This window comes from Pholcus phalangioides, unplaced genomic scaffold (assembly GCF_987345545.1).
Source record: "Pholcus phalangioides strain wild (caught in Gottingen) unplaced genomic scaffold, Ppha-v1.0 ptg000017l_1, whole genome shotgun sequence".
In the NCBI taxonomy this organism is placed as follows: Eukaryota; Metazoa; Arthropoda; class Arachnida; order Araneae; family Pholcidae; genus Pholcus; species Pholcus phalangioides.
Window position 1 is genome coordinate 38,499,957 of NW_028301610.1, and position 13,751 is coordinate 38,513,707.

Sequence of the window (13,751 nt, forward strand, 5' to 3'; positions counted from 1 at the left end):
GTTTATGCTTTAAAGTGATTCTTTTAGCCGCTGTGGTGGTCGAGTAGTCATAGTGACGGACTCGCATCGCGAGGATCCTGGTTCGAACCCCACCGTCGCTGCAGTGGTAGTCGGCTGAAGTTGGTTTTCTGCGGTTCCCAACTTCGTAACGCGAATGCGAGCCTTAAAAAAGTCTCCCCGCAGAGAGCAACAGCCCTACAACGGTACAATTATTCATTCATTGCACTTCACTCACTATGAGTTAAGAAAAACTCATGGTTTAAAAAATTCACTGCAGATGGCAGCACTACACAAACAAACATTGCACAGAAACAAACTTCACGGACGGTTCACTATGCGTACGCACACATTCCAACATGTACCAATTCGTTAGAAGTTCCACATGGACGAGGTGCATGTCTGGTTTCGTAGTGGTTCTTTTATTATAAGTGAAAATATACACAAAAACTATTCTCTGAGCAACCATAGGTGAATCATAAATTAAGCAAGGGAGCCGCGGGTGACAAAAGTGTGAGAACTACTGCCGTATGGGGTTCGACAGCATTCAAAGTAAAATATTAGTGTATATATATGTACAACGAGGTAGATGTGGGCATCTTTTCCTCAGCTACCTCGTTGGGCATTTTGCCTGTTGTAGCCTTGTATTTGTATATATATATATGTATATATATATATGCAGGACATTTCAGAAAAGACCAGATACGAAAACGTAGCAGATAATCTTACATTTAACTTTCTTAACACAATGGAGAACCAATATTTGCTCACACTCCTGAAACATTTAAACTCGTATAAATATAAATTAGAATGATACATTGAATTATATTCTACGTAAGTAGTATAACAGTAATTTTTCACGCACAAAAAACGAATGTAGTTTATAGTGGAGTCCACTGTCAGCATCGACTTGTTCAAAAAGCCTGAGCTTTTCATACGTTGAGTGAGCTTTGTTGTACATTCTTCATGATCGTCTGTCTACAAGCCGCTGTGGTGGTCGAGTGGTTATAGTGACGGACTCGCGATGCGAGGATCCGGGTTCGAACCCCACAGTGGTGTTCGGCTGAAGTTGGTTTTCTGTGGTTCCCAATTTCAAGGCGCAAATGCGAGCCGATCTCCCCGTTAAAAAGTCTCGCCACAGAGAGCAACAGTCCTACAACGATAAATCATTCAATCATAACACTTCACTCATAGTTAGAAAAACTGGTGGCAGATGGCAGCACTACACCTAACAAGTATTACAGAGAAACAAAAAACTTCACGTCAGGTTTCACTACACGTACATTCCCGCATGTACCGATTCGGTTGGGGGTGCATGTGTGGTGTAGCAGCAGTAGTAGGTAGGGTAAAAAAATGGCTCGGGGATCCATGATGTTCTTAAGTCAGCCACCTCGTTGGGCAATTTGCCTGTTGTGGCGTTGTATTTGTATAATTGTTCACAAGTTGTACTGTTTGGTAGCACATATTTTTCGCTGGTAACTTTAATCCCTAACAAGATGAGTTACTCGTTAGTCAAGGTGCCACATTGCTTTGTATGTCTTACTTGGGCCATAAAAGCGCATCTTCAGCTAGTCGGGAAAAAAAATGTTTCACGTGAGAAAAATTTATTGGGTAATTATATAATAAAGGGAGTTTTAATTTTTTTTAAATTACATCATGAGTGTCATCATCGGAACCGAACTTGAACATGTTCAAACACTGCACCCAATAATATCCGTAAAACAGTATAAAAATAAATATACTACAATGATCTTGATGTTATTAGCTGCTTTACAAAGCTCTGGCTTAAAAATTTATAAATTCATATATGTGTCATTGTTAAGGTATCCGACTACCTTTTTTAGCACTTTTCTATGAAATGGAGTGAACTTCAATAACATTTTTTGATAGAAATTGTCTCAAAATGGTGAAAGCAATAATAAATTCTGAACTACCTATACCATTTTCTATGAAAAATTCATTCGAAAATTTTATGTCAAATTTTAAACAAAATTCATGTGATATTCGAAGCAAGATTGCAAAAAATTCCATGAATGAAATGCTTCGTTATTTTCACGGTACATCCAGCTAATGATGTGATGCAGGTTATGAACCGAAATTTAAAGGATTTTATGGTATGCTTATATATATAAGTTCACGTATGAATTATTTTTTAAATTTCATTTTATACATCATGTATCAAACTATGTAATTAGACAAATATAAATGATAGAACTTAGATCTTGGTCCATAACCTTAACAATGTATGGCAAAATATCATATTAAAATTTTTGATGCTATCATCAATAGACTTTTAGAAATCATGTTTCAAACACAAGTAAAATTGTCAAAAATATCATTCTTCATAAAACGTGTTTAAAGTTTAAAGTTTTTATTCACAGATTACTTGATGTGAAAACACAAAACTATATAGTGGATGTAACATCGATTCTAAGCGCCGCATAAACAAAACAAGTTCTGTTTTGGAATCACAAGAAACAAGGCTTTCATAAAAAATGAAAATGAAAAAAATGATGTTTTTCCAAAATGACATTTTCAACGTAGTCGGATACCTTAATAAATCTTATTATACTTATTGTTATATTATTACTTCTTATTACTTCTCATTACTTATTATTACTTCTTATTAATTATTATTACTTCTTATTGCTTGTTATTCTCGTTTATCCGATATATCTATTAATACCTCAACAAACACATAAATATTGTAGAGAGCTGTTGCAATTTCAGACGGAAAGCGTCTGAAAGCAACAGCTCCATTAATGTATCAACTTTTTCCTGAAACTATATGGTGATTCTCTGGAATCATGGTGTGCAATGCTTCAATCTTTTCATTATTACGCGGTGTTTAATCAGATGACTAAATAATAACAATAAAAAAGTATATATATAATATTATAGTATTTATACATTATATTTTCCCTCATAAACCTGCGAAGAGACGTATCATCCATTTGTTGCTATTGTTCGACTTAATATTTACTCTCCCAGTAAAAAAGAAAAACCACAAAAATGAACATCTGCCACCGTTGATAAAAAAAAGACAAACAAATAAAAAGCAACGGGCCGAACATGTCTAGTAGTAGAAAAACCACTCTTCGGTTTTTTTTTTCATCATCATTCTGTAAACTATTCGAAACGCACGCGTTATATACAGTATATACTCCCCGGTAAAAACCGTTATTTTCTTCTCCCTCGCAAAAAGTTTCGGCATCTTTTCTTGACGTCATCATAAAGGGGGAGGGAATGTTACGGGTGCGGCACCAGCGCCACCTATAACATTCAGTTAAGTTTACCTTAATTCGGTCGCAAGTTGCGGCAGATGCGAAAACAGAAACTCCGAGAGGAGGATGGATGATGGATGCTCTGGAGACACAAGTGCGTGTCGGTCCTACCGGATTAGCGAGCGCTGCATTGTTTTTCTCCGTTGTTGGTTCACCAAATGACCATGTGACTGTTTTGTTCTTCCCGTAAAGTTTCGGCCGATCGTATTGTCGTTGTCATCACCGAGCTTTCGTTGGAAAAAATCGTGAGCTTTACTAATAATTTTCATTACATCTTACCGTCTCTCGATGGAACTCTAGCGGAATAACATCCGCTGATAAAAATCTTGGATTTGACTTTTTTTCGAATGGAAAAAAAAATGAAGTTCTGGAATTCAGACACTTTTTTTTCTATTTATAGGTAGGTAATTATACCCGATCATGCAAGTTTGTGATGAATATTCTTACAGCACTGTCTTAACTGTTTTCTTTTTGATTCACTAACTGCCTCAAAGAGATAGTGAGTTGAAACTTTTCGACTATTTTTGTTCGCGAATTAGATCTGACCATATCAGAATGGGTCTAAGGTATGTTTCTAGAGTTCGTCTCGCGGTAATCCAACGGTACAAAGGTAGAAGGCAAAGTAAACAGCGAAAGCGTATTGCCTAATCAAACGGACATTGGTTTTCATATAAAAGTTAACTTTCATTTCTGAACTAATCAGCATGCCTCGAGGTTTTTTGGTAAAACGAGGGTTCACGGAAGCTTCTCCTACGAAACAAGTAAGTGAAAACGCAGACAACGTTTTACAACAACAACATGAACTGACAGATAAGAAGATCAGGATCATTAGATATTCCGACGAAGATAGAAGCGAGTCTCTCTCCAGTTCGGATCACGAAGATTTGGAAAGTCCTTCGTTCTGTGAGACAGGACCAGAAGATCTTTCAAAACCTCCAGAACCTTACAAATTGAAAAAAGTTACTCCTATGCCGGCTCTGATTCCAACACCAGCATCGATAAACGCTCCTCCAAAATCTCTTGTGGACTTGAAGAATTACGCTTGTCAGGTGAGTCATTTAATTCTTTACACTTTCATTTCCGTAACTCTGTAATATGTTTTTGAGTAACAAAACCAATTCTCAATTCGAGAATATTTGCATATTTCACTTAACATACCAAAAATAGCGGGAAATATTCTGAAAGTGACCAACAGATTACTTATACATTCACGCGTACAGTGCATGCATAAATTTTTTGCCATTCTTCCGTAATCCATGATTTAAGATTGATATTAAGTTCAAATATAGTATTAGCTTATTCTTATTAGCTTACAAGTGCAAAAGAAAAAATGTTGTTTACAAATTCTTAGAAGCTATGTAGCATCTGTAATGTTATATCACGTAATTTAAAACATGCAATTATTCCGCTCGATTAATGATTGAAATGTTGCTTTAATACCGGAAAGTTTAAAGAACCTGAAACGTTTCCAATTTCCGCTTAGAGAAAAAGGTGAAATCTTAAGTAAATTTCTTATTTTGTATTCTGATGAGAGAGAATAGAAATAACCGAGAATAATTTCTTAATAATAAAAAAAATAGTTTAAAATAATGAATAGATAAGAGAGCGGAAGGAATCTTCGGAAAAAAATTTATCAAATATCATCAGAGAACGGATTGAAATTACGAAGGAAATGTTTTTCCCACATAATTCAATATTCAATCTATACTGTATGTAAGTAATACGTATGAGTATTTCGATTCCTACATATCTACTATTTCACGAAGGGCAACATAAAGGAAAAAAAATTACATTCATTCTAAAATTGAAGTAAATCGCAAAAAAAATATTAGCAAAAAAAAGGGGGAAATTAAGCTGTGATAGTTACCCCTAAAATATTCATAGGAGCAAAATATAAAAATCAAACAATTTTAGATATTAAATAATAATTACAACTTTTTTTAAATTATATAAATATTGAGTCTCAAAAATTTTCAACGCTTGAAAAAGACAAGGAAAATGGTAAAAATCGAGAATTTTAATTAACGGTATGTCAGTGAATTTTCATTCAAATGTTACGAAGTGAATTTTGGTATAAATAGAAAGACGCACAAATTTCACTAATTAACATTTTTTATTGGGTTCGTATAAAAATATATTTCCATTTTATAATTCTTTCAATTACACAAGTCTGCAAAAAAGAAAAACGAAAAATTCAGCTGCATGGGATATACTTCGTGATTTCTATGTTTTTTGGGTTGCTGAAACCGAAAATAACCTTAGTTTTTCTCCATCACGTACAGATTTCGTACAAACTGAGTTTGGCTTTTTAGTAAAACATACACTGGTAAAGAAAGGGTACTTTTATTACGATAGGCAATGAAAATATATAACAGTTTTAACATTTCTATTAGCCTGCAGTGTTGAACAGACGTTCTGTATTAATTTCTTTTGGCTGAGGAACTTTTTTTATTCTCTTTAATGCTTCTTCTACTACGTTTTCGTTGCTTTGCGTCTTTAGTTTCCCACTTTTAAGCATCCAATAATAGCTATAACTATTTTTCTCAAAAAGTTGAGCCAATATCACAAAACCAACGACAGATTCGGAATTAGCGGCCTAATATCACCCCAAAATCACCTTAATTATCTTTGGCAATGTTTTTATATTTATAGCGCATAGTTTGAATGTAATTGGTATACTGCCTATGTATTACCATTGAAATTTAATTTTCATTTTATCTTTTATCTCATTAAACTAGATGTCATGGATTTTTTATTATTTTTCCAGTAATTAGCATCCTAAAAACTATAAGAAAAACTAATTACTTTTCAAGAAAGTTTTTTCATTTCAGACTTTTGTTGTTATTTGACTATTTATCACAGCTCGATTTTTTATATATTTTTTTTGCTGATGTTTTTTCATATTTCACTTCAGTTTCAAAATCAACCATAGAACTTTTATTCCTTTCGAACACAGTTTGTAATACGTCCCATATAGACCTATAAAGAGTTCAAAATGAAGTCTGTATTTACATCCACCTCTCTAAGTATTAATGTTATTATTAAAATTTTACCTCTCTGGATCTCCGATACTGACTATAAGCGTTGTGTCTATCCTTAAAAAGTGGACATTAATGAACCGTTAAAAACCTATAGCAGTGTTTTAAGGGGTGTCACGTGACCCCTGAAGTCGAATTTTCAAAAATGACGTCAAAAAAATATTTCAAGAAAAAAATTGTTTGCAAATAAAATGCAAAAAATTTCACGTCAATCGGTTAATTTGTTTTTTCATAATAAAAGAAAGAAATAATGAATTATAGTGTAAACGTATACAAGAAAAAACACTTTGAACGCGATTTTCTCAAACTGCAGTTTTTGAGCTCATCCGTAAGATTAAAAAAAAACTAATGCTCCAAAAATGCTGCAATTTTCCACAAGTATTTATTTGATATGTCTTAGTAAAACGGATGTCTGAGCATTCGTTAGGATTTTATGAATTTTTAAAGTTTGAAAAAATATATATATAAATTTCAAAGATTTTTTAAAAATGCTTCCCATTAGTCAATTGCTAAATCCGAGATTCATTTTACTCACACATGTCGAATAAACATTTCTGCAAAATTTCAGAATTTTTGGGGCACTAGTTTTTTTTTAATCTTACGGATGCTCAAAAACTGCAATTTTGAGAAAATCGCGTTCAAAGTGTTTGTTCTTGTATACGTTTACACTACAATTCATTATTTCTTTCTTTTATCATGAAAAAACAAATTAACCGATTAAACAGATTGACATGAAATGTTTTGCATTTTATTTGCAGTTGAATGAAATATTTTTTGAAGTTATTTTTTAAAATTCTACTTCAGGGGTCGTGACACCCCTTAATTGCAGAATGAGTATGTTGGGGAATTTAGTTAGGTAACGAAGCACGATAGAAAAGGAAATAAATTTTAAAAAACGCAAAAATTTTTTTATTATGATTAATCGATGCCGAGAAGCCCATAAACGCTTAATAATGATCATTTAAACGTCGTGGATGTTAGATGTTAGATAACTGCGCTCCAGCGCAGTTACGCGGGGGTGAAGCCAGTGGACACACAAACGGCGAATTACTAAACTCCAGCTCAATTTTTTACGTTCTAAATTTAAGTTGGCTAATCGGCCAACAATTTTTGTGTTGATTAAACTTTATCAGCAACCATTCATTTTCTATGGCTATCAGTGTGTTGTTTTTTCCTTTGCTTTTTGGTGTCGAGACCCCCTCATCATTCAACTTCGCGATTGAAATCTTTCTGCTATATTTCGCTTCTTTGCCAGGTGAGATTTGCTATCTTGCAAATATTTGACTCTTAGTCCCGGATTACGCTATAAAAGTTTGATAAAATATCTTTAGCAAAACTTGAAAAAAAAACAACCAATAAGCCTATTGGTTACATTCCCTCAAATGTAACCGATACGCTTAATTGGTTGCATTTTTCAAGTTTTACATAAGAATGAGATTGACAGCTTTTTCTCAGTCCAGGATATCAAGGAAACAGATATTTTCTGGATATTATGCTGAATTGAACTCGGAAAGAAAAGTCTTCTGTCAAAAGTCCCGGTGGGGACAAGATGACTTTTCTTTCCGAGTTCACCTCAGCATAATATCCAGAAAATATCTGTTTCCTTTTTATAAAAGAATATTTATCAAATTTTTTATAGTGTAATAACGGCCTTACAATTGTTTTCAAGAGATTATGAGCGTCCACTTTACGATAAATAGACACCACGTTTATAATTGGAGAACTCTCCTTCGACTGTAAAAGTAAGGGTTACGAACTTTATTTTGAATCCTGTATTATAATTGCATAACTAAATTTCATATATAAATTATGTTTCATTCACGTTTTCTAAAAATTTTTGTGCTTCTTTAGATTGTTGGACACGTTTCTCGAACTGTTCTTTAAATTTGACTTGAAATTAACCGATGTTTCACAAAAGAATTGATTATGCAATGCACATATAACACACACATATATATATATATACATACATTGATATGCACTGCTCAAAACAAAAAGGGATATTCTTATTTTGCTAAATAGTAGCAACATAAGGTGCTTAAATATGGTTAAGTAAATTGGAACGAAGAGATCGAATGAAAAATTTTCCGCATTTACTAACCCTTCCTTAATGAGGCAATTTTTTCCCTAAGACGTCAAAAGAGACGTTTTCTCATCAGCCAATGAGATATTAACTCCCAAAACATTTTTTTATTTTATTTATCGACATGTTTTAGATGCTTTTCACTGTTGAATTTATTGGTTATAAACAATGTGATTTAAAAAACTCTGTGGCTTGAAAGGCTATCTGTTTTTCAGAAGCCTTTTAAACATACCTAATCAGATGTAGCACTTGCTTTAGAAGTGTGATAGAGCGAGATTTTTAGAATATGGAATAGTTCTTTTACTGACTAGAAATGTAAGACAAACTCTTTCTAGGAGAAGGTCGTATGCTTTTTATCACATGAATAGGAAAATCGTTATTCATCACTGACGTCCAAAAAATACTAAAGTAATTTGAACGTCATTTCTCTTAAGTGCGATCTTAGTGCAGACATTGGTGTAAAAGTTGGAACAATCGATTTCGCAGTGTTGACATGTATGTTTCCTTACCAAAGATTATTCAAAAGTGCGGCCATCGCTTCACTGGCAGATGTTGCTCACAAAATCAAGTTCACCGGAGAAGGAGCATGGAACAATATCATACATTCGCGAGTAACACTTACGTGACCATCAAGATAAAATTTAACTCATCATGTAGAGAAGCAAGAAATAAGTATAATGGTCTTTTATTTATGAAATAGACTCTAAGAGAGAGAGAAGAAATGAAGTTATTAAAGTAATAGTGTTGGTTCGTAGTCTCTCAATTGGTTGCACCATCCTGCATGATACCAGCAGCAATGCAACACTTCCGTCATAGAGGTACAAATACTATGTTTTTAAGTCGTTTGTTCCCCTTTACACTGGATTGGTTGAAGATTATTATTCACTGGGTTATATTCCCGGAATTCGTACTCCCCTCGTGGGAAACTAATTGAATCATCCAAATGAAGTAACCACATGCTTCACAAGCATTAAACGCAACGAGCACGTTGGGGCATACCGAAAAAATGAATTACCTGTCTAATATGTTGCTTCAAAGGGTAGTCCGAAAATTGGAAACTTTTCCGTTGCCAAGAGTAGGGCAAATTCCGTCAACCTTCATGCTAGATTCCTCAACTCCATGTGGGTAGTCGTGCATCATTGCTCTTTGTCAAAGCCTGCTTGCTCCTTATCAGGATTGTTCTTTTGTATGGGAAATTAAATTTATGCACAAAAATGAACACACACATTTCGACTTTTTAAACCTAAAAAATTATATATATAAAAGCTTAATGATCTTTCTTTTATATATTGTATTTTTATTACTGTATATATTGCTTATGTGTGCTTTTAGGATGAACCACTTGCCTTGATTACAAATGGAAGAAATAACCAAAATGAAGGCAGCAAGAGTCCCAGAGAGAGCCAATCCGAAAAACTGCTACTAGCAATACGAAATTCTGTAGTTTGCCATCGTCTGCCATCGACACCGCCACCACTGAAACGAAAGCTATTCTTATCATCCCATACGGCTCCAGCATCATTGTTCAGCAAAAGTTCGACGCCAAAATCCCATCCACCTCCTAAAAAGCGTTTAGTCGATACAGTTCCTTCGAACGGAGGTCATCGGGAATCCAAGTCAAAGTCTGGAAAGAAACACAAGGCAGTCAGAAAACTGACTTTCGATGAAGATAAGACTTCTCCGGTTTCCGGAACTTTCATTAGAGATTTTGATAGTGAAGACGATATGCTAATATCTTCTAGTCATCCTTCAGCTGTAAGAAGAGGTGACATTGACCCAAGTTTAAATGTTGTCGTCGTTACAGAGGAAGCAAAAGCTGAACTTGCTAAGATAGAAAACCGTATTGGCGAGTACATATGTCAGCTTTGTAAGGAAGAATATGCCGATGCGTTTTGTTTGGCACAGCATCGATGCTCACGAATCGTTCACGTCGAATACAGATGTCCCGAATGTGACAAAGTTTTCAATTGCCCTGCTAATCTAGCCTCTCACCGCCGATGGCATAAACCCAGAGCACCACCGAACACAAAAACGAACGGGTCTAATAACTCTAAACACCAACCCGTTGTTTCAGCTATAACAAAATCTAATTCTAATTCTTTTTGTATCAAGCAAATCAACGAAGCAAAAAACAGGAAAGGTTCCGACGGCTTTACTACGGATCCGAGTGATTCCGACAGTCACAGAGATACACCATCCCCAGAGAAAACAAGCAGGCACTCTTTATTCAATAAGAATCGTGAAATGCATGCGATTAACCAAAGTGAAGGTTTGAAATGCCATTTGTGTGGAAAAGGTTTCCAAGCCTATTTCCTTCTGAGGAATCACATACTGACTCACCTAGTGTCTAATGAAAATACCAGTGAGGATGAAACAAAAAGCCGTAGCAACTCCCGCATGAGCATTAGTCCACCACCATTGACGATAGATATGGACAAAGAATTGGACGATGAGGACGATGATGATTTGGACATATCATGCCCGACGTGTGGAATGTCCTTCGAGAACAAAGCAGACATGGAAAAGCATCAAATATCTCACGTGCAAGATGAAATGGCGTCTAGGATGTTTGGTTACAACAGAGGAATCCTACGTCGTGCCACCGAATGCCATCCAAGTGAGAAAAGACAAGCTACAATATTCCACATGAATACGTCCCGTCCCGTATCTACTTGATTGAACTTTTGATCCGGCTATGGAATCTATGAATTTCATTTGTACATGGTGGGGGGAGGGGGATTTCGGTATCTCTTAAGGTGAAACTGCTGACATTATAAATGACTCGTCACTGAACCTGTTGAACAAATCTAGTCATTCATCTAGTCCAAGTACTACAAGTACTAATTTATTTCAGTCAAATAGGTTTTTATCTTTGTGTTGTATTTTGTTTTTTAATTAATGTATATTGTTTATATCTTTAGAGGTAGAACATTATTTACCTGAAATCTAGTCCGAAAAACATCGTCTAGTAGCATGATGTTCTCCACTCAAAATCATTCCATGGAGCTGAAGCTTCATTCAAAGCTTCAGCAAAAATTGTTGAAAGCTTAAAACTATTAACAAATGTTGAAAATGTAAATTTAATTCAGTCGCTGTCTGAAAATAACAATAGCTAAGTAGGTATTTAATTCATGTAACAATGTTTTGCACCATTTTATGTTAAGCACTTTTTTTTTTTGATGACATGTAGATGGTTTTTATCATTCACCGTTTTGAATTCTCAACATATGATTGAGATAAAACATTCCGACAGATTCCCAATAATTTTTAAGTGATACCAAACTAATGTACATGAATTTGCATTTTCCCATGAAGAACTTCATCCAGTGAACAACAACCAACAAAACCTCTTGCGACCCCAGAAAAAGAACACTGCTATAAATCACAGCATAATATAGTTACGAAAATTCTGAAAAATTTATATTTGGTGAAGCTCATGAAAAGCCAATCACTGCCTGTACTAGGGCTATGGAAGATATCATCTACGGGATTTTAACTTAAGCGTAACTGAACCTGCTACCAATGACGCGTTTTAGGTCATCGAAAAATACCATGTTTCAACATGATTGGCTATTTTATATTCTTTCAACATGATTCCTATTGACAGTTGGCGGATGAAGTTTTACGCGCGAATGTGTGTGCTCCTAATGGCAAATATAAAATAAATAAGTAAATAAATAAAATAACAATCGTGATACATTCTTTTTGTTGTTTTTTTTGTCATGCGAAAATATAGTATTGATGTCTGTCATCTTTGTAATGATAAGAAAAAACTTTCTAACATTAAAGTTTCAGATCCTTCATCTCTTAAACACAATTTCATTTCCTATGAATCGTAACTTCATTGGATCTTATTTAAAAAAAATCAAACTAAAAAAAACTTGTCGTAATTATAAGGTATAGCGTTTCTAGCGTTTCTAGTCTCAGGGATAACTAATTCAGAACACTAGAATCGTTTTCTAGAGAATGTTCATAAAAATAAATGAAATTACAAATCAATAAATATTAAGATATAAAATTTTTAAATACATATGGAAAAAAATATGAACAAATATATTGTATCATATTCTTGCATAGTGGAGGCTAAACATATATACGCATAACTAACGTCTAGTCAATTTGATTGGATAAACATGCATTCATTTTGACTTGATTCTATTTGACTAAAATGATAGAACTTCCTAAATTTCTGTTAGAGAGGTATTATTGTATTCTTTTAAGAGGAAACTTCTCTACGCAATTCAAGCACAGGATAATTCTGATAAAGTTTTAATCAGTTATATTGTACATTATTTTGTAGTACATTTTATATGTATATTATAATTCAATCGTGCAAATTCAATGTTGCACTGTAAATCAGTATTACGTCATTGCTTTTGTGTGATATACGAGTGACAAGTTTACCAGCTATATGTTGTCCATTGCAATGCACATTTTCCATTGGAACATATCATCATTAATATACAGCTAATTAAGGGACCAAAATTGTTGTACATAAGAAAAACAAAAAATTCAGTTGATGGATATTATTTGCTAATAACATATTTAAAAAACCCTACAATATTTCTTAACTTTCATAATTTACTAAAACAGTATTTTTTAAAATTTTAAACTTGAAAAACTCATATCCCAAATTTTTCTTTTGGAAAATAATGGACAAAACAGCCTAAAGGACAAAAAATATACATTTTTTTAAAGAACTTTTTCCAGAAATTCTTTCAAATATTACAAAAATATATTATATATTAAATATATTATTGATACGTAAATTTTTATAAATATATTGATAACAACACATATTTAGTGCGCACAAAATGTTTTGCTGGAAAATTTTCAAAAACAAAACTAAAAAAACGTCCAAGTTTTGTATCACAGAATCAATTATCAAAAGATAGAATAGAATATATGTGTGTGAATAATTATAATATTGAAAAAAAATTTATTTGTAATATAACATGCTTCAACGTACCGGCAATTGAAAAACAACGTCGGAGCTAATATCGCAGTAATGGAATTTGTGTGAGCCGCTTCATGAATGTTAGTTCTATATGTGAATACATATATATATTATAAATTATATATATTATATGGAAAAAATATAGATTGCCTTTCTATGAAAAGTTATGAGAAAAGAAAACTTTTTTGCTATATCAGTATTTTCAACAGTACAATGTTGTCTTTCTGAATACATATGAGTATTATCGCACCTTGGCACCGTATTCATTAGAGATACGTAATTTGAAATACAACGTTTTCTAAAACGTCGAATGTATTTAAATTTATATTATATATGTATGCATGTATACATATTTATTTATGAATAAGCTGAGATGTTGAGATTTTATTCAT

The 13,751-nt window shown here is 33.5% G+C and overlaps 1 protein-coding gene across 1 annotated transcript; it reads left to right on the plus strand.

Moving 5' to 3' along the window:
• Positions 1 to 3,315: 3,315 nt before the first annotated feature.
• On the plus strand, positions 3,316 to 13,068 carry LOC149073024 (insulinoma-associated protein 2-like). Its single transcript, XM_089246390.1, has 2 exons — positions 3,316 to 4,330; positions 9,735 to 13,068. Exons 1-2 carry the CDS (start codon positions 3,986 to 3,988, stop codon positions 11,076 to 11,078), a joined length of 1,689 nt encoding a protein of 562 aa, XP_089102516.1. The 5' UTR covers positions 3,316 to 3,985; the 3' UTR covers positions 11,079 to 13,068.
• Positions 13,069 to 13,751: the final 683 nt, after the last annotated feature.